General features: G+C 53.8%; 1 protein-coding gene across 1 annotated transcript in view; it reads right to left on the bottom strand.

Annotated features, from left to right (window-relative positions):
- The window catches only part of OPRD1 (opioid receptor delta 1), a 30,285-nt gene extending 10,486 nt beyond the window's left edge, over window positions 1-19,799 (bottom strand). Inside the window, exon 1 of the mRNA XM_090057777.1 lies at window positions 19,572-19,799. Coding sequence (XP_089913903.1) covers window positions 19,572-19,789 — 218 coding nt within the window. The 5' untranslated portion in view covers window positions 19,790-19,799. The remainder of the gene's footprint in view (window positions 1-19,571) is intronic.
- Window positions 19,800-20,729: the final 930 nt, after the last annotated feature.

Below are 20,729 nucleotides of genomic sequence, written 5' to 3'. Positions count from 1 at the left end.
GATCCCAGCATGAAATGTTCACAAATACCTTTCGTTTCAGAGCCACCGGGTTCCCATGCGGTTGCAAAATCTAGCACCCGACCAGTCCGATCACTTCCAAGTTCGTCAAGGTGCTCAACTCTGGGATCTGCAGGGGTCCAAAGAGTTGTGAAATGTTCCACAATTTGAGATATTCGTCAGCTAGATCTTAATGGCAAAATGTTCTTGGTCAACTTTCTTATTTAGTCTGCAGAAGGGAAGACCGAGGGGGATTTGACAGCAGCCGTCACCTCCCTGCAGGGGGGCTGCAAAGAGGATGGGGCTGGACTGGTCTCAGTGGGGGCAGACGGCAGGACAAGGAGCAATGGGCTCAAGTTGCAGCAAGAAAAGTTGAGGTTGGATATTAGGAAAAACTTTCTCACGAGGAGGGTGGTGAAGCACTGGGACAGGTTATCCAGGGTGGGGGAGTCTCCATCCTTGGAGGTTTTTAAGACTGAGGTAGACAAAGGGATGGTGCAGCTGGGGCGGGTCCTGCTTAGACAAAGGGGTTGGACTAGATGTGACCTCCTGAGCTCCCTTCCAGCCCTTGTTTTCTATGATTTTATGAATTGTTCCTGACTCTGAAATTTATTTCTCCAGGTGGTTAGAAAGTCCCCAGGTCTGTGCAGTTTGCAGGCAAGATTGGCCTGACTTGGGTGAAGCTGAGCAGCAGTGATGGGTGGTCAGTACAGCTCGTTGCCTGGGCAGGTGTTGCCCCCTACAAGCATCTGGTTGAAGATGATTGTACCTCTGGGAAGGGCTGTGGTCACAGCCGTTCTCCAGCAGCATGATGCTAAACATTGTGTTTTGTGGTTGTTCCTTGATGCGTCCTACCACCAGATGCTAAGATGCTTCAGGGTGGAGTGAGTGGGGTGGCGGGGGATGGCTGTTTAGTCTCCTACTAAAAAGAAGCAGTGTGACCTCTCTGCTTTCTGCCTAGCGATGTGCATCATAGCACACGGACTGTTTCCTAGAGGGGTTGTGATGTGAGCCTTGGTATCTGGGGGACCCAGTTGCAAAGGCGCACTGGCAGCAAGTGGCTTCCCATCTCCAGTGACCCTGTCAAACAGTAGTTAGCCCTAGCATGGGTAGACAGGGCAGGGTCAATGAGCCTTCCTCCTATCCCACGGGCCAGCAAGAGTTCGGGGCCTTGCCCTTCATAGTGTCATAGGCTGGAAGGGACCTTACACATCATCGGGTCCAGCCCCGCTGCACTTGGGTGTTGTAACCCAGCACCATCTGCTATAAAACGGTGCCTCCTGGCTTCCACCCATCCCAGCTGAACTCCAGGAATAACTCTCCCAGCTGGCAGCAGTGGTAGGTTGTCTTGAAGGAGTCGGAAAAGGAGGAAAAGGAGGACCTGCTGGCACACGTGGCCCAGGGTGTGATGCGGCAGGGCATGGGGGTGCTCCATGTGTTGGGTGGGATTGCTCCTGCTTCCTTCTCTGCACCATCCTGGAGCTGCCGCTCTTCCACCGGTCCCATCCCTTGAAATGGAGCTAGCGATGCTCCGCTATTTCGTAAAGCATCCCTAAGGGTTGACCTGCCTAGTCCCTATCCGAGCCCCCTCTGCTACTCCTGACCTGATGCTCGTAGCTGGTCCCCAGCCCTAATTGAGCCCTTCATTAGGAGCTAAGTGGCCTTGTTAACCACGCCACAAGCGCACAGCGCTGGCAGCGCGCGGGGGAAAAACTCCCATTTCCTCCAGGATTGACTGGTTGGGATTCAGCTCACAGGCCCGGGCTCCAAGAGGGTTTCTCAAGCTGCCTGCGACCTGCTCTCAAGATCTGTGACTTGCCATGCGGCAGAAGAAAAACACCAAGTGATCTCTGCCGAGGCTTTTCCTCCGGGGACGATGTGTCGTTTAGGGTTTGATCCATGGTCGGCGCGGGGGAGTGCAGAGAGGAACGTTGCCTTGGCTTAATTTCAGCCATGGGCTGCTGGTCATGTAGATGTTATTATTGCAAGGTGATGCTGAGCACAGCGCCGTTAATTTGTACCAGAAACACGCTGTTCTCAGGACAGGAAGCATCAATAACCCTAATGAGTGAAATGGGCTGTGCAGCATTTTTTCCTTCTGTCTCCTTTTCTCCAGCTCTTTTCCCTTGGCATTTTGCATATTAGGGAGTCTGCCTTGTTTACGTGGCAAACATCCACTCGAGCACTTTGGGGCCCTGTGAAGGCAGGCAACGCCAGCAGCACTGCACTGGGACTCGGGCTGAATCCCCAGCACTGCCTGGCCGGCCGGGTGCCCAGGAGAGAGTCCCTGCCCCTCCCTGTGCCTCTGTTTCCCCATCTGTGCAATGGGGCTAACGATGCACTGCTATTTTGTGAAGCACCTTGATCTCCCTAGATGGAAAGCACTGGATAGGAAGCAGGGGCTACTAGTGTGCTCTTCCACCCCTTGTCGGCAAGTCTTCAGAAAACAGTCCCTTAAAGTTGAAAGCCTAGCATCCTTTACCAGCGACCCCTCACAGCACCCTTGCTGGGCAGATTGCATTACTGTATTGATAGTATTTACCAAGTATACGGCAGCAGAAGCACCAGCCCAAATCAGGGCATATTTTGTTAGACCCGCTAGCCCTATTCCAGCAATTAAGTGCCACAGTGCGACCCCACTGCACCTTGCCCGAGTCCCTGAAAAGTTATTTTAACCCATCTGCTTTCATAAGGAGGGTCACCAGCCTCCAGTGCTAATTAAGCCTAATGGAATAGGGTCATATTTAGGTGCCTAAATACACGACTCCAGTGATTCTGTATAAGATAAGCCCAGAGATTTCAAATAGGAATCCACAATGTTAAAAACACACTGCACTATTTGTGGGCTTTTGGGGTTCTTTGCAACAAAAAACTCGCTGTTATTTTTCTGTAGTAAAAAAAACAAATGCGTGCAAGCGAAGAGCTGACATTTTCCTGGGGGGCTGTGAGTCTATTGAGGGTGTCTCGAGCCTAAAAAGGTTGAGAATCGCCGCCCTAGCATATGGAGCTGGATGCGGCGCGTGCACATATTGATGGCAGGTGTATGCCACTCATAGTGCTTCTGTATGTAGGTACGTGTATATGTCCTAAGAGAGTCCAGGGAATGTATGGGTGAATCACAATATGCAAAAAAGATGCCTTTTGTCATTGCCCTCCTGTCTGCACGGTGCAGAGAGAGTTGCAGCATGAAGTGGCTAAGCACTTTGGCCTGGGGATGGATTTTGAGCCCCTGTGCAGCAACCTTAACCAGTACCTACAAAATCATGCTATGGTCTCATGTACATGGCTCTAGTGTCATGCAGAAGTCCCATGACTTGTCTGGGTGGGAAAGCCTAGTGCAGAACCCGGGCTTGCCTCTCTTCCCATCTGCCAGCTGGGTCCTGGGAGCTCTCCGCTTCCCCGTGTGGATGTGGATGCCCGTCTTGATGCCCACCTTGCTGGGGTCATCTGACTCCAATGGTCTTTCCTGCCCAAAGTGCAGGGGGGCTGGACCCGATGATCTGTAAGGTCCCTTCCAGCCCCTAACGACTATGAAACGATGGACATGGATGCTGCCGCTTGAGAGTGAAGCGGGTGAAGGAGCACGGAGCCTCCTGTGTCTTTTCCAACAGGCACTTCCAGCCCATAGCATGGATGGGGCAGACCGCAAGGGCAGCGAGGGGCGTCCCTGGGTGATTTCTTCCCGGGGCTTTGCTTTTGGCCCCTTGTGCCTCAGATCAGCACACTGCCTTTGCATCCATAAGAGATGGGGGTCAGGAGAGGGATCTGCACAGGGCAGCAAAAGACTCCTGGGCTATGCGCAACTCACCCGGGTTGCTGTTTCCCAGGGGGCAAAAAGCATCATTGGAGGGGAGGAGCTGCCACCTTGTGATCTAAGGCAGTGATTCTTGACCCAGGGGACTGTGGGGTGCCTCGAGATCCTTGGGACCCGCTGTGCTAGGGTTGGCCGGACAAAACCACGCCGTTGCTCTCCATGCCACGGCGCCAGGCGGGTCAGCGCTAGTATCCGAGGCAGCCAGCGGAGCAGCAGCTTCGCTGTCTTGCAAATGGCATGCACGAGCCCACTCCAGAGCACAGCCTGTCTGCAGGGCTCATGCAAATCCAGCCTAATTAATTAAAGAGGAGCGCGAGTGAGGACATTCACAGCTCTTGTCACCCTATGAAAGGCGCCTAGGGCCATGACGTTCAGTCCCAGGCGTAGCGTCCGCTGACTTCGCAGGCGTTACCCCAGGCGTGACTTGGGCCCTGCCTGTTCTAATTAGCCTGTGTGCATGATACACAATTAACACTTCGGTTGCTGGATTTCAAAACAAACCCCACCCGCTTTCATTGGCTTCTAGCTGGGAACTGGAGCTTCCCAGAGGGGGGGGAGAGCTGATGGGTACGTTGGCCTGGCCCATGGGCAGACAAAGCTGAGCTTGCCCCGGGTGGGGGAGTTGTGAGGGCAGGCGCCTGTGGTCCCTGCGTGCTGGGCTGGCGAGCAAAGGGCTTCCAGCCCATTCAGAAAGGAAGGATGATTTTAACAATGAAAACCAGGCTGGGCTTCAAAGGCAGGTGCCTGCAACCGCGCTGGCCCGGCTCTGCGTGCCATGTGCTCATGGACTCCCAAGCGAGGTGACAGTAAGACCCCGGCACGTAGGGACGTGAAGGAGGGGATGGATTTGGTCACATTTTGCATTTGCTTTGCTTGGCTTTAATCTGCGACAGAGCCAGACGCTCGGCTGGTTCACACTTGCCAGCAGCGGTGGTCGACTGCCCAGTTCCAGCACTGTCCCCCTTCGCCGGTATGCAAAGGCTGAGCATCACCGGTTTACTCGACCAATACCCCTAGGAGAAATGGATGGGCCAGGATGTTTTTGGGGGTGGGAAAAAAAGCAGATTTTAATAACGCCAGCAAGCTCCGCAGACTCGCTCGCTGGGGTTTTGCTGCCTGGCTAAAGCAAGCAAAACAATCCTCGAAGGTCTGACTGCTTCGCTTCAGCACGGTTTACAGAAACTCGCTGCATGTTCCCGTCCCCAACAGCTCGCCGGCTGAAAGAGCCTTGCAATTTTTGATTAAACGAGCTTGAAAAAAACATCTGAAGTCAGAAGAAAGTTTGATTGTGTGTTGAACGAAGCGTTTGCGCTTGATGCAGGCTCTCCATTTTGTTCTCCTTTCCGCTTCGCTGAAACTTTCCGAGACTGTTTGTTTCAGATCATCCTGAAACATTTTTCTTTCGTTTTTTGGGGAGAAGAAATTGGTGAACTGCACTGCAGTCTTGTTATGACTCTCCACATTTCCGTAAGCCCTTCCCGCCCATGTAAACCTCATTTGTTCAACCGGTTGTTCGACAAAGCCATTCTCATGGGTAAAGATGACACAGGTGAGGAAGGGCAGCACGAGATGGTTTTGGGCAGATCGGGCATTCATTTAAAATCCAGAATGCCACTAACAAATTCCCCCCTGGCTCCCCGCGACCAGCAGCCTGTGAAGACTAGAAATATTATCTTCGTTCTTCCCATCAATTTGTCTTAATAAATCCTCCAAAGTAAGGGTTATTTGAGGTTGGCACTAGGGTTAGCTTTCACATAATGGATTTAAACTCCAGCTATAATTAGTCGTATATTGTGACAAAGGATTACAGCGATAAAGATACCAGAGTCACGGCTTTGGCTGGCACGGCACTAATTAATCATTCCTCCTTACTCGCTGTGCATTGTACCAAAGAAATGACTTTGCAGCTTTGGAGTTGGGACGGAGCGAGACTTGGGGAATTCAAGGGGACGGGTGCTGGGAAGAGCAGGATTCGGGTCCTTTGCCCAGGCAGGCCCAGAGCTGTGCCAAGAAGGGAACTGGGAATATGGGAGACTTCAGGACTTTTTTTTTTAACCCCCATCCCTTTCCTAGTTCCCGAAGCCTTGCCAGCTCTCTCGAGTCAACCTCAGGGCTGCCCTTGGGCTAGATGTAATATCCCCCAGGGTCTGTTCCGGGGTGCTCGTGCCCGGGCGTGGGGACAGACCAAGTGCTGCCCATCTTGCTCACAGGGCAAAAATACGGAGCACCGCTGGTCTGCTCCCCAGACTGGGAACCATTAGGATCCACCCGTATCCCGCACTCCGGAGCGACCAACATTACTACAAAGCCCCGGTGATCTAAGTCGACCAGACGTGAAGAGAAGATGGTGGTCCCCGTTTCAGAGACGGGAAACGAATCCTAGTGAAGTCAGGCTGGAAGGGCTCTCCAGAAGTCGTCTAGTCCAACCCCCTGCCCGAGGCAGGGTCAGTCCTATGCAAACCACCCCGTACAAATCCATGAAGTGCAGATGGATGAAGGCCCAGATGACACAAACGCTGTGTGCGGAGCGGGCAGCTGTCTACAGAAGCTGGCTCCGATGATGTGTGTGATGTCTTTGGAAATTGGGGCCCAGGTGCCAGTCCCCCAGGTCCTGTGGAGATCTGGGACCTGAACCCCAAGCTTCTTGAGCCCAGTACCTTCAGGGCATGCCTCTTTTCTCATCCCCTCCTCCCTAGCAGGAGAAATTCTGCTCCAAGACGCCAGAGCAAACATCCCTTGTTGCCAAAAGTGCTACGGCCGCATACACAAGCATGCAGAATTCAAACCCGTTGAGAGACGCGTTCACGACATCCCCGATTTCTTTCAGAGATTCGGGTAAACCCTTGTAATTAATGCTTGCCTCCTTATTGTTTCATAACCGCCCATCTTAATGCAATGCGTCTGGGCAATACCAATTATTCCATGTTCACTTTGCTCATAAATTACTTTGCTCAGACATTACTGTAGGAAAAAAAGATCTCAGTGAGGGGGAATGACCTGCACAACCCCATGGGCCAAAATCATTGGTGGTGGAAAGTGCTTGACTCTATTGACTTCAGAAAAGCTTAATTCATCCCATCAGCTTTTTTGTTCCCCACTGCAGGGTGGGAGCATAGAAACCAGTGTGTATGTGCATGGCCACGTGCGACTGAAGCAACCTGCCCCATGGCTTCGGTGGGGCTTGGAAAGGTTAAATGGGAAACAGGTCATATGTGGGTGGGCATGTGGCTTTTTAAACATCATCTAGGAGCAAATCCAGCCTGTCCAACCCTACCCTAGTCTCCATTTGGGGGTTCCCCTCCACTGATGGGGGAAAACGAGATGTGGGGCTCCAGGAAGGACCAGGACCTTGCAGTTGTTGGGACACCAATGGAGTTGCCATCGCTTGAGGCTCTCCCAGCCTCGCAGAAGGGCTGGGTTAGGATCACGGGCTACCCTACGGCTGCATTGGAGCTGTTCCCATTCCCCTTCCCAGCTCCCAGTCCCTCTGCAAGGGCCGGGGGGTAGGAACGGCCTTGCTCTTCGGTGATGTCTGCTGGAGCTTATGGCAAACCTATTGCAAGAGCCTGTATGCATGCTCATCCCCCATCCCTACTCCACCATATGGGGGCCCTGAATTAAGCAGCTTTTTGCCCAGACCCACAGCTTGTTCCCTAGGCAGCTTGGCCAGATCTCTCCCCGAGCAGCAGCAGCTCTTATCACAGCACGATGCGCACGTTGTAGTGACACAGCCTTTGCCACAGGGGTTTTAAAGCTCTTGGTCTGCCAGACATAAAGGCCTTCCTTCCCAGTGGCAGGGCCTGCTGGTGCCCTGGTGTCAGCCCCAGCCCCATACGGTGCAGCCCTCGTGGCACGGAGAAAGAGGATGGTGATGGTGGGGTGGATGAGGTCTGTGGGCTCCGTTAACATCACAGTTAGAGTCACTAGGGTGGGTCTTTGTTCAAATTGGGTGGGAATTGGGTTTGTGGTGCTGTTGCTGCAGCATGGACATGGCTTGGCTGGGCTTTGGGAGGGCTGTGCTGGTCCGTGCAGTGGTGAGGAGGTGAGTGATGATCAGAGAGGCCGTTCTCAAACCCAGCCGTGGTCTGGTGGCACCGTGCTAGCAGCTGGGGCAGCGCACCACAAGCATGCAAGATTTGGGGTGGGAGGGTTGCTTGACGGAGACTGAAGTGGCCTCATGCCTCGCTCCATGGGGCTGGGTCCTGGACCTGCCCCCAGCTCCTCATGCCCCATCACCAGGCCTAACAGTGCTGCCGAGGATGCATTTGGAGGGAGCTCACCGAGTCTTTCCCATCCAGGCATTTTTACTGACTTCCAAACAGCTACGCTGGGGATCCGGCGCAGTGAGATCTCCCAGTCCCCCCCCGCCTTGCTTTTCTGCCCTCTGCTAAAAACCCATGTTGCCATCCTGTAATTAGCTTATGCTAACCCTCTAGCGCTATGGGAAAAGCAGGTCGTGAGTGACCCTGGCCTGTCACCGCAAGAATCTCTTCCCTTCCCACCCTCCGACGCTGCGCAAAAGAGTTCAGAGGTTTAATGGACCGTGTTCCCATTCTTCGGCTACTTAACCCCCATCCCTTTCCTAACGAAGTGAAGACGACGCGACGATTAGCCAGGCAGCTGAGATGGAGAGCGAGGCCCTGGGCGGCATTGCAGAGATGCTCTCCAGCCAAAGGACACAGACGATTCCTGCCGGGACCCGACGTGCATCCTTAGGCTGCAGAACGGTGTGAAGTGATGAGGGTGGGATTACAGGAGCAGCCCAAAGCCCGAGCCCCTGGGTGCTAGGGGCTGTACGTACAGCGGGAGCTGACTGTGCCAGCTTCCTGGATCCTTAGCGAGCCGGCCTGCTTATCCCGGGGGGGTCTTCATCCTTGGAGGCTAGGCTGTGGTGATTTAGCTGAGGCTGGTCCTGCTCGGAGCAGGGGTTGGACTAGATGCGACCTCCTGAGCACCATCCCCACCCTCATTGTCTGTGATTTTATGGGACGTGGGGTGCACACGCAGCTATGACCATGGCATCATTAGCGGGCAGCTCCTGTGTCCTTTGCCCCGTCATGTTCCTCCACTTGACAGCTCTTGTCCCTCCATGTCCTGGGGAAGGGGCATCTGGGGACAGACGGGACGTTTCACTGCACCCCCATGGCTCGGAGGCAGAGGCCTCCTTACCTCTGCCTCCTCTCGCCCACAGGCACAGGGCAGGGGCAGCTGGTGGGAAACGGCACTGCCGTTTCCGTCAGCCGGTGATCGGCCGAAGAGTCCTGCTATGCCAGGACGGCACTGCTGGTCCATCGGTTATGCCGTGGCTGGAGCAGGCTGCTGGCTCGCCCCATGCCCTCTGGCTTGTGCGATGTCTTCCCCATCCTGCTTGCGCCCTGCCAGCTGGTGCATCTTGTACCCTGAAGCCCAGCTCAGAGCAGGGGCCAGCTCCTGAGCTTTCTGCCTCAGCATCTCCGTATTATTTGCTTACCGCTTCGCTTGGACACCTGAGGAATAGTGGCAAGACCCATCTGAATCAAGCCCACGAAGATGAGAAAGGCATCGTGTACTCGGTATCCTCTCCCCGCCCCTCCACAGTGCTTTCTGGGGGACTCGGGTCTTCACGGTACCTGGTGCTCCCCCATCTACCTCCAACAGGAGCTCGGCTCCTGGCAGGGCCAGGCCTGCTGTCTCTCTCCACGCTTCCCTTACTCTGCATCTAGATAAAAACGACCTGATTTTTTTTCAGACTATTTGCTCCCCTTCGGAAATTCTCTGTCTTGGAAACCGAGTGATTCTTCCAGCATTAAGTCACATTTATTTCAGAACAGAGCATCCACATGGGTAGTTATCCCAGATCAGCTGCCGTGGAACGGCTTATTTCACAGCAGTGAGGCCGATCGAGTCTCCCGGGTAGAGGAGCTCATAGCGATTAAACAGGCACCGTGCAGCTATCGTGCCTTGTATGGCTCAGGTGTGTACGAAACCACCGGGGAAAGTCTTGAAGCTGAAAGAAGATGCGCTGAATATGAACTGGGAGATGACAAAATGCCACGATTTCTGCTTTTTTAGATCTTCCATCTCTAATCCTCCTTTGGCAACTTCTGCAACAAAGGAGCAGTCTGGAGTATTTGTACCTGCGCGACACTTCATTAGTCCCCACGTCACCTTTGGGACGGATGCTACCAGCAGGCTGTCTCTGCCTCATACTGTCCTCTTGATTAAACAGTTGTAATTGTCATTTGGTTTTTATCCCCCCAAACGGATACAGCAGCTGTCGCGAGGAAGGGCATTGTGACTCCAGGGGATGTGCTACGCAAAGGGAGCTATTTCCCCGGATGGGTGCCACGCTGCTCGCCGAGCTGTTTGCCATTTGAAGAGAATGACGGTGCCGGTGCAACAGGGCCCGATTCTGCTCTGGTCCCCAGGAGCAAGTTACTGGCTGTGAATGTATATCACACCTGCATCTAGCACGCGTTTTGCCAAGCAAAGCTCTGGGCACCGTACAGTAAGAGAACAAAATAATGCGTCGTTGCCTGCTCCAAATGGAGCCTGGATATTGTTTCTGTTGTCCCTCCCGGGTGGGACTGGGTGTGATGGATGTGCCTGGCTTTATTGCAGGGCTTAACCCAAAACTCCCTGGCATTTGCTCTTGGCTGGAAGGAAACTTCTTGCTGCAAGAATTGGAGAGAGCACTTGGCAGATAGGAGTTTAAATCAGACCCGCCTCAAAGTCCTGCCTCTAGTGTCTGTGGAAGTGGGACCCACTGAACCCTGGGTGGTCGGGCACCCTGAGCAGGGCTGGACAGGAGGAGAGACAGCCCCATCTCTTAGCCACTGGGTGCATGCACTTTAATGCGCATTAGCCTATTTTAGTGCACATTAAAGCATCACAAAAACCCTGTGCTCTTCAGCTAATGTGCATTAAAATAAGCTAATGCACATTTTTCTAGTACCTCACAATGGAGAGACTTAATTTAATGCACATTACTTGAAGTGCATTACCTGAACATGTAGATGCACCTTATGGGTCCAACACCTCCTGGAGAAGCAGCCTGGGGAAGAATGATGAGGCTCCTTCTCTTTGCATCAGTGCAGCTCTCTTGCCTTCAGTGGTTAAACAGGATGAGGATCAGGGGTGGTTATCTGCTGCCTCGCCCCTCCTTTGGTCACTCCTACCTGGGCCCACCAGTGTCCTGCCCTGACTCCAACGTTAGCCCTTTGCTCTCACGTCCCACAGGCACCCATGGTGAAGCAAAGGATGAAGCAACAGCTAATCAGTCCCCATGATAAGTACTTGAGTGATCATGCGTGTTGCTTGCTTGTGTGTTTTGGACAGTCAGGATTAGATCTTGAATTTTCTAACTACTTTACCCTGGGCTAAAATAGGCTGCATGACTAATTACATGTCCTAGATTGCATCAACATACCCCAGCTATGTGTCTGTAGCTACACTGTGCAGGGTGCTGTATTGTCTTCCAACTTCCAAAAACTGTAATTTTAGCATTTCCTCAATAAAGCTTTTCAATCCCCGTGGCCTCACTGAGTCATCGGAGCTACATCAGTAAATACCAACAGAGGATCTGGCTCTTGGCTGAGACCTGTAGGAGCTGACAGTGGTGGTGGGTATTGAGGAAAAACTTGCTTATCCAGTGAGCCTTGGAACAAACACTGGTCTCATCTCGGTATCATGCATTACTAGCCATCTCATTAAGAGGGCATGCATGCAGACACATGGCTGGGAGAAATCCCTTCCAGCAGGCAGGCTGGTTTGCAGAAATCCTACAGTGCTTTGGAGCCTGGCTGAAGTCTGGCCAATCTGCAGGGTGAAAGTGGCTCCTCGCTAAACCCTTGTGCTAAACCCGGGGTAAGGACAAAGAGCTTCATTTGTTTTTAACACTGACTCCGCAGGAGCCAGGCCAATGCCCTTCTCTGTGTTTCTGTAGATTGAAAAGCTTGTCTAACTTTTATCCCATCCATGCAGCTGGGTCCAATAAAAGACATCACCTGCAAAAATCCTTACCTCGATACTTAGGAGCATTTTAAAGGGCAGATGCTTTGCGAGCTAACGGAGCACAGTCTGCTTGAGCCATCAGATTATATCATGTAACTTCATCTTACGACATGGATAATTGACTGATGGACTGGAAAAGACTCTTCACAGCCATTACGGGCTGTTATGTTAATCCGGCATCTGGGAGCATTGTGCAGTGCGTCATGGGCCCGGCGATGTGTTTATAACCGGAGCAGCACTTCCAGGCCTTCAGTTAGGCAAATCTTGGTATTTTCACTGTCATTTCCCTGTTGCTTCTCTCAGGATTCTGGGTTTTTCGTTGTATTCTGAGAACGTCACCCACCAGCTTTCCTGGCTGTGCGAGTGCAAATCTGATTTTCTTATGCAACAGTCACGGATCAAATAAACTACTGCATGGCTGACCACGTGCCTATCCATGTCAGTGTGCCCGGGTGTGTGCATGTGTACTGGCGCCTTGTATGCATATCTGCACATGTGTGTGCGTGTGCAGGTATGTGACATCCAGAAGGGACTCCTCTGGAAAGCGTCCCTGGAAGACGCTGGGTATTTAAATAGCTAGCAAGTGAACATGATGGATCTGGACAAGGATTTCTTCAGACAAATCTCTATGGAAGCTGTTAGGAGCCTCCTCTATAAAGGGCCCAATACAGCAATGGTTCTCAACCTGTTTAGACTTGAGGCCATCCTGGAGAGATTCAAGGCACCCTTGGAAAATGCCAGCTCTTAGTTTTCACTCTTTTTTTGACTTTTTTGGGAAAATAATTGGGCAGTTTTAACGTTGTACTTTGAAATCTCTGGGTTTATCCTGCGGATCAGGTTTGCAAGTGTAAACCACGCTAATATCGTGTGGCAGACCACGGCACCCTTGAGAGGATAACGAGGCACCCCGGTTGGGAATCTCTGCATTATGGGCTGAGTGGGGCTAAGGGACCAGTCCTGGCTAGACTTGCATGCTTATGTAAGGGAGCGAGGAGCCTTTGCCCTGTGTACAGCCCAGGTGAGCAGTGCCTGAATGCACTCAGTTCACCACAGAGACTGCTCCTGAAGTGATCCAGAGCCCTAAAGAGACAATCGATGGGCACAACCCCAGAGGTAGCGAGCAGGGCCTCCCTGCACAGGGGCAAGGCGCTGTCTCCTGTTTAAAGCGTCTCTCCCGTGCACTGGGAAGCTGAGGCAGACGGTCTGGATCCATGTCCATATGATCTAACCCTAAGCCAGGATGGCAGCTTCTGGCTGCCTAAAGCACCATCCCCCTTTGGGAGATGCTGCAGCCACCTCCAAAGACTTTCAAAAAGGCCAAAGCAGGTCTTAACAACAGAATAGGTCTCTGCACCGTGTTGCTAAGGCCTCCAGCTGCTAAAATCCATTAATCCAAGCAGCAGCAAACACCTTGAAGTCACAGGGTTGAAAGAAAAGCACTAACAAGCCCACTGTGAATCCTGCCTCTGTAAATTGGGCATCGGGCACCTACCAAGGCAGCGTGCATCTCCGCCAGGAGCCCACGCGGTGAGTAACGGTAGCGGACAGTGTCACTTATGCTCCGGGTGCGCTCAGGTGAGATCACGAAGTTGCAAAGCGTGTCAAGGGCTATTTTGCCAGCGTAGCATCAAGGCAGTGATAAGTGCAAGCAGCAAAGCCACGTCGTGAATGGTGCATGCAGGAGAATTTCTTGATGAGGCTTCAAGCCCCCACCTGCCCCCGGGCTCAAGTTGCACAGCTCTGGCCTCTCTTTCTCTCTGCACCTGCATTATCCTGGTTCCTGTCGGGCTCCTCCTCTGTGTGGCAGCTCCTGGGCTCCTGCAGTCAGTGCTGCTCTTTTCAGCCTGCTCGGTCCTGGCAGCGATGGACCCCAGTGCATCGCACCCCCAGGCCTGCCTAGGTGCCTTTCTGCCCTTGAAGCTCTGTCAATGACACTGGGCTGGGTTGGGGCTGCTCTGGCCCTGCTGACGCCCCCTCCAGTGCCCAACCTGGGAACCTGCCACCGTCAGCCACGCATGACTGGCGCTCTCCATCGCCCGCCAGGCTTTGCGGATAGGAAATGCCCTTGCCCTGCCCTCCTCCAGTCTATGCATCCAAGCACCAGAGCCTAGCGCTATCCCAGCCCGTGGCTTCAAAAAATCTGGGGGGTGGATGAGGTGGATGGCAGGGGAGACACAAGCCCCCCCAGACCTCTGCTATGCTCTCCTCCGCGGCACAAGCTCCCCTGCCCTGCCTCCTCCTTGCAGCCACCAGTCTGAGGGGCTGGATCCTGGCTCCACGGTGCTCCTCCCTGCTTCCTTGGGTGTTGGGTGTGCTAGTTCTCCCAGGTCGTGCGCCCTGGGAAAGACCCTTCCCTACCCTCCTCCTCCTGCAGCCTCCCACCTGGCCCTGCGTGGAGACTTGCTGCGTCTCCATTGCACAGACCTCATTGATACAACGGGCACCATAAGTGCATCTGGAGCGACCCCATTCACCCAAGCAGTTCTCTCTCTGTTACCCCACTGCAGCTGAAGCAGGATGTGGCCCAGGGTCTGAAGGGACCAAGTCCACACTTTTAACTTTTGGGCTGGATTCCCACGTGGGGTAAGCTGGAGGTACGCCGAGGCAGATGATCCGAGAATTTGGCTCACAGGTGCCTTTGATTTGGCAGCTGGTTTCAGCAATAAGTACTGCCCAGAGGGAGGAAGAAAGAAACTGTTTGGGAGTAAGCATATCTGAAACTCTCAGTAAATAGGTTTGCAGAAGCAAACTAAAGCGAATTCAGTTCTGTAAAACACTTCCAGCATGTCTGGATGAAGGTGCAGGAGAGAGGGTGCCTTTTCCTTTCTTGTGGATTGAGCTCATCCTGGCAGCAGATGTTGGCCTGGTAAATGAGATGCCAGATACCTTGGTGCAGGACTTTGTCCACAATGCACTTAAGGTGGAGGGACTGAAGGTTACAGGCTAGCTAACGAGTAGAATTGGAAAGGATGTTCCCCATATGCTACAGTCTGCTTCTACCATGCCCTTCCTGACCAAGCTGTTCTCAACCAGCGGTGGGTATTTACAGAGCTAATAACACACATCTGTCAGGCTGACACTCGGGTGGATTTCTCTAGCTTAGCTTTCATGCTTCTATTTGCTTCCCTTGACCTGCCCCAAAGTCAAAGGATAATTCCCATTGACTTTGGATTGGGCCCCGTTGGACCTGCCAGTCTCACCGTTTCTTCCTTCACACACATGCATGTGCAAGCACCCGAGCCACAGTTGCAAAGGTTAAAAACACCAGACAAAAGCAGGTTAAAGATCTCATAGATGCAGACGTGCCTCCCAGTCTTATTTCACTTCCTAAGACGCATTTGAATTGCATATTAGTTTGGCTGTGAGCAAGCTTAACCATGTGCTATTTTCCCTTCCTTTCACAAGCAAGGGCTTCCCAATGCTGTACGTTCCCCAACCCCAGTCCCCTCAAATCAACAGGTAAAGGACCCCCTTGGCCAAAAGCAGTGGGCGTGTTTTCAGATGCAAACAGAAGTGCAGCTCCTGGGTCTAACTCATGGCGCTTCACAGAAAGCACCAGGAGCTAGACCGATCCTCCGGACCTAATAGACGTTAGCTTGGCACACAGCTTTAGCTCAAGCCAGATCAGAGCCATCCTGCTCTCACTGAAGTCTGTCCAAGTTTTGCCATTGGCTTCAGTTGTTCAGGATCAGTCTCTAAAAACTCCTGCTTTGTTTTATACCTGATGCAGCAGGAGGAATTTGTCCACTGAAAGATAAGCTAACGGACCTGCTAGCCGAGGTGCATCGAGTTCGACCGGAGCAGAGTCAGTCAGGAGACTGATAAGCACATCTTATGTAGCACATTTGCAGTCCATGTTTAATGGGTAGGTTTAGTTCCCCCGTGTGAATCATACCATCTATTTCTTATGCAGTTTGATCCAGGCCAGAGTGACCTTATGTGATGGTTGCTACGTACTGGTACTGAGGCTGCTGGCAGAATATCGAGCAAGCTGAAAATAGCTAAAACTCGGGATTTTGAGCAAATGCTGCCCTGTTGCGTTCAATGCCTCTGCTCGCCAGCTGCAGCTTTGTAGGCAGAGTGTGGTGCCGCTGCCCTGCCAGGACCTTGTTTGGGGAATGGTATCATTTCGCCGCTGGGATTTTTAACCTTGCAGAAAAGCAGAGGTTTCATAGTCGCCACTGAGGCTGCAACAATGCTGTTCATTAGCCTCCTGGATCTTCACAGCTTTCCCTCATTTCCATTCATCAGCAGGACAAGCACTTCAGACCGGTGGGGAGGGATTGGGGGGTGTGACGCTTTCTTTTCGAAAGCATGGCTCTGGCCCCATCTCTGCTGAGGTCTGCAGCTGTGTTGGAAATCATGAAATCAAAGCGACGTGGAACGAGGCTCTGATTTTTACAGCAGCTTGCCTTATTAAAAAACCCTCTGGTTCCTACTGCTGCTTGTTCTGCATCACTGTTGGCTTTTGCATACAGTATAATGTCATTAATAATAACACTTAGGCAACGAGCTTCTTGTGAATGCCTCAAAGCATTGCACAAACCTTCAGGAAGCCTCGTTATGCTCTGTGCTGTTGATATTATTACTCCATTTTACAAACGGACAATGAACTTGAACCCGTCCTGCTGTAGGAAAGCCCCGTACGTGCCCAGCTGCATCTTTTTTTTGCTCATGGGGCTAGTACTGGGCACCTGGCAGACTTCTCAGTCTGACTCTACTGCCCTGCTAAGACCTTGTTTGGGGAATGCTATAATTTTGTCTTTTGGATTTTTAACCTCGCAGAAAAGCAGAGGTTTCACCAGCTGTAACACTGTGCAAAAAGCGGCAGTGCCAGCCAGAGATGCTTCCCTCTACAGAGGGTCCTCAGCCAGGATTCAAGTGCCCAGGTCTGGTTTCTGGGTCTATAAGAGAGACCCCAGAATAACTTCTGGCCTAGTGGTTTTTACCTGGCAGCCCACATGCATCACAGCAGGGGCTTGAGCCCACAGCCTGGGGGAGCACTCTGACCTGCTGGTTCTCCTGCCTTGTTGGAGCTGTATTTAGTTGTCCAAGTACCTTATTTCTTCACATTACTACACTCATTCTTTCCCGGGAAATCAGATTGAAAATTGGGGTGCCTGTCTCCGATGGGGAAACTGATTCTGAGCAGTTTGGTTAAAAGGGAAAAAAACCCTTTCTTCCTTCCCAAAACACAGTTGTGGGGGAGGGGAGAGAAGTATATACATAAATATGGTAAATGAAATCCTCCTTGGGCCAGAGAGACAGGTGCTGTAGCCAGGTGTCAAGGCTCTCTCTCCCCCGGGGCCATGGGATAGGGAGGCTCAAATCCCTGCTCCAAAAATCATAGCTCCCAAGGCAGCTTTGTGCCTGGAGAGCTGAGATCTGGGCTCTTCTACTGAATCCCTGGGTGACCTTGAGCAAACTGCTTCATTAGTCTGTGCCTCAGTTTTCTTACCTGTAAAATGGGGATCAATCTTAAGGTGCGCAGGTGAAACACTTTGAGGTGCACAAATAAAAAACCCCATTTAAGAGCCAAAGAGTATTAAAATATCAGAGCAGTGGTGGTGTAGCGCACACAACTTACATCACCCAGCTTTCGGTGTTCGAACCTGGCCTTGAAAGGAGGCGATAAAGCCCCACAAAGGCAGAAAAAGCCCTCTTGCAACCCCTCGTACAGCACCTTGCACATGAGGATGCTGCTCCAGGATTAAGACCCCTGGCCCTTACAGGGATACTCTCACAAATGGTAATAATAGCTGCAGTAAAATTTACCGAGGGTTTTATAGCCGCGGGCCTGGGCCGTGCTGGCGCATTTGTTCCCTGCGTGTTCTTGGTCAGGCCAATCGACCTGCTCATGGTGCGAGCCGGGGCATCATCCCCTGGCCCTTAGCACTGTGATTTCATATGGTTGATTTCAAAGTTACGGGCAGGTCCGGTGAGCTGATGGGAGGTTTGCAATAGGGGGGAGATACTGGCCCAGTGCCTCTGGTAACTACAGCTTCACCTGCTCTTAAGCCAATGCAGACTGTAAGGAAGCAACCACTGGCCTTTCCTTGCGGTCAGCTAGGAGTGTCCAGGAGGACAGCAGAGGGGGGAGAGAAGACTACATCAGGCAAAGAGCCCTGGGTGCCTGGGTGGATGAATGAGACCAGGGAGAGTGTGGTCACGGGAGAGACGCTGCAGACTCAGGGCTGGATTCTCAGCCAGCAGCGATTGCACTGCAGTCAAAAAAAGTTGCACCAATTCACGCCAGCTGTGGATCTAGCTCTCCATTTCCAGCACCTAGTTTGCTCCCAACTCCACTGGGCTTGGCACTGAAGTCAGTGGAAATATTCCCATTAACTTCAATAGGCTTTGGATCAGGCTTCTAGCTGGGAAACTTGCATCCGTTCCTCTCCGTTGTCAAGAAATCATGGCTCTCTATCTGGCTAATGTTAGCTTGCACCTCAGGCCAGTCCTCGGGGGGAGATCTGCTGTTATCTGTGTCCCTGTCCTCTGCTAAGGGAAAATCTTCACTTGCTTATCTACAGGGTGTTTTATTAAATAACCGTCACATAATGCCAGGGCATTTGTGTCTCTCTGGGAGACTCTGTCAGAACGGCTGTTATCTAACGAGGATTCTGAAAGGTGTTGCAGGAGAAGAGAGTTGGAGCCCAGGATCTTTTCTGCCTGTGTCAAAAAGAACGAGGATCTCTATTCTGGGTTGTGCAAGGGTGTTTGGGGGTCTCCACTGGAGCTCATCCGAGACGGGGCTGCACGGTCAGCTCTTTGTGGCTTGGAAACCATTCTCCACAGGGGTTCGGTTTCTCAACGGGCGTAAGTTAGATTAGCCCGTTGGCTTCGATGGGGGAAGCGATGCCTGCTGAGAGATGCGACCCCTTCCCTCTGCCCAGCCGCAGCCCAGCTGTGCGATGCACAGAAATGCCACACGTGAGCAAAGTGCTCTCAGCCTGCACGTGGGCAGCGCCGGGCTTCACCCCCTTGACGTTTGCTGGCACTGAGGGGGATGGGCCGTGGCTTTGCTGCCAGACATTTTCAGCGTGCTGCATTTCCCCCGGATCCCACTTCTCGCCTCTCCCAGCGCTGCACGCTGCGCTCGCTAGGACTGCGCTGCTTGCACACTGCCTGCTCTGCTCTAGGAGCCACAGCAGGGATTTGGAGGCACGTGCAGCATTTGGAGTCCGTGGTTTTAGGGGTGCTTTTTCCTTCCCCTTCTTCAGCATGCACAAGTCTGCGCGCACACACACAGGCTCTTTCCCTCCCTCCTGCTCTGTGCCTTGCTATCTCTCTCTCACGATCACACACACACACACACACGCGTCTGTTGGCATAGGCTGGCTCCCCTCTTGCACCAGTGCTATCCCACCCCCACTCTCACCTGCTGCCCCGGCGCACTGTTCACACCAACACACACCCCGTTCCTCTGTGCATGCACTGTTCCCGTGGGCACGAGCGCGCACAGTCTCTCTCCCATCCGCTACACTTCACACACGCACACACAAACGCCCGAATGCCTGCCCTGTCCCCAGCCCGCTTCTCGCAGCCCTGTCCCGCTCACGCCCCGTCTGCAGTCCCCGCTCCCTCACTCTCGCCCACCCTGGCGCTCTCCACCCCCGCGCGTGGGCGCTGCTCGCCCTGGCACGTCCCCGGGCACGCGGGCGCGGGTCGGGCCGGACAGCGACAGCGGGCTCTCGGTCCCTGGCCGCGCCGAAGACCGAGCCGTGAGCGGGACCCGCGGCGCGGCGCGGCGCGGCGCGGCGCGTACCTGACGATGCCATACATGACCAGGACGTTGCCCAGCAGCCCCACCACGCACACCACGGAGTAGAGGGCGGTGATGGCGATGGCCATGATGATGGAGGTGGCGTTCTTGCCCGGGAGCCCCTGGGTGCCGTTGGAGCCCGGGCTGGGGAAGGGCAAGGGCAAGGGGGCTTGCTCCGTGCCGTTGGGGCGCTCAGCACCCGCCACCGCGGACAGCTCCATGGGCGCCGCCGCCGCCGCCGCTCCTGGCAGCCCCCGCGCCGCCGCGCCTCTTATAGCGCCGCGGCCCCGCCCCCCGCGCCCCCGGCCCCGCCCCCCGCCGGCAGGGGGCGCGCTCCTCCTGCCCTCGCCTCGCCCGCCGTGCAGCCGCGGGCCCTCACCCGGGCGCGGGACGGCGCCAAGACGTCAGCACGCCGTGGCGTCGGGGCCGACTGCGCAGCGCTGCTGGAGGCCGGACGCTGGGCGGGGGCGGCCGCGCTCCGGCCCGGGGTCCCTGCCCGCCGCGCTGCTCTGCGGGGTTAGCTCCGGTTCCCTTCAGGGGGCCGCTCGCGCTTCGCGTGCCCCGGAGGCTGGAGTTATGGCGGCCAAGGCCCCTGGCGGGGACGCAGGGTAAGCTGATGGCTTCTTTAGCGCCACAGGCAACGAGGGGGGAGGCTAGCCCGACCCCTGCTCCGCGCAGGGCCAGCCCGACGGCATCGCTTTTCAGCTTGCCTCCTACGGCATCACCTGGGTGGCGTGCAAAGCCAACAACAGGCCTCGAGGTAGAGGATCTACCCGCGGCCTCTTCCTTCCCTACCCCGCCCGGAGTCCTTCCCCGAGCTCTGCTCACCGTACCTCGTCTGAAGGAGGCAGGTCCTGCAGAAAAGTAGACGGTTTTCATGCAGCATGCTGAAGCTCAGACCTGGCCACGTTTCCCCTATGTGGTTTGCATGGCCAAGTACCGTCTAATGGCAGCAGAGACCAAACTGCAAGTAGTAACGGAAGTCTTTCCCAATGAAGCAGCAAAGACGAGAGTGCAGTCACAGTACCAGATTTGCAGACAGTGCCAAGTACCATCCCTCCCAAATCCTTGCCCTCCTCAGGTGCCTCTTACTGAAACTCAGAAATGGAGGTAAACTGAAATCACTTTGGCCTGCACCCACATCCTAACTCTCCCACTGAA

The sequence above is a fragment of the Crocodylus siamensis genome, chromosome 7 (genome assembly GCF_052110815.1).
Source record: "Crocodylus siamensis isolate JL-2025a chromosome 7, ASM5211081v1, whole genome shotgun sequence".
NCBI classification, from domain to species: Eukaryota; Metazoa; Chordata; order Crocodylia; family Crocodylidae; genus Crocodylus; species Crocodylus siamensis.
The sequence above is the reverse complement of the archived record's forward strand: the minus strand, read 5'-3'. Positions and strand labels throughout refer to the sequence as shown.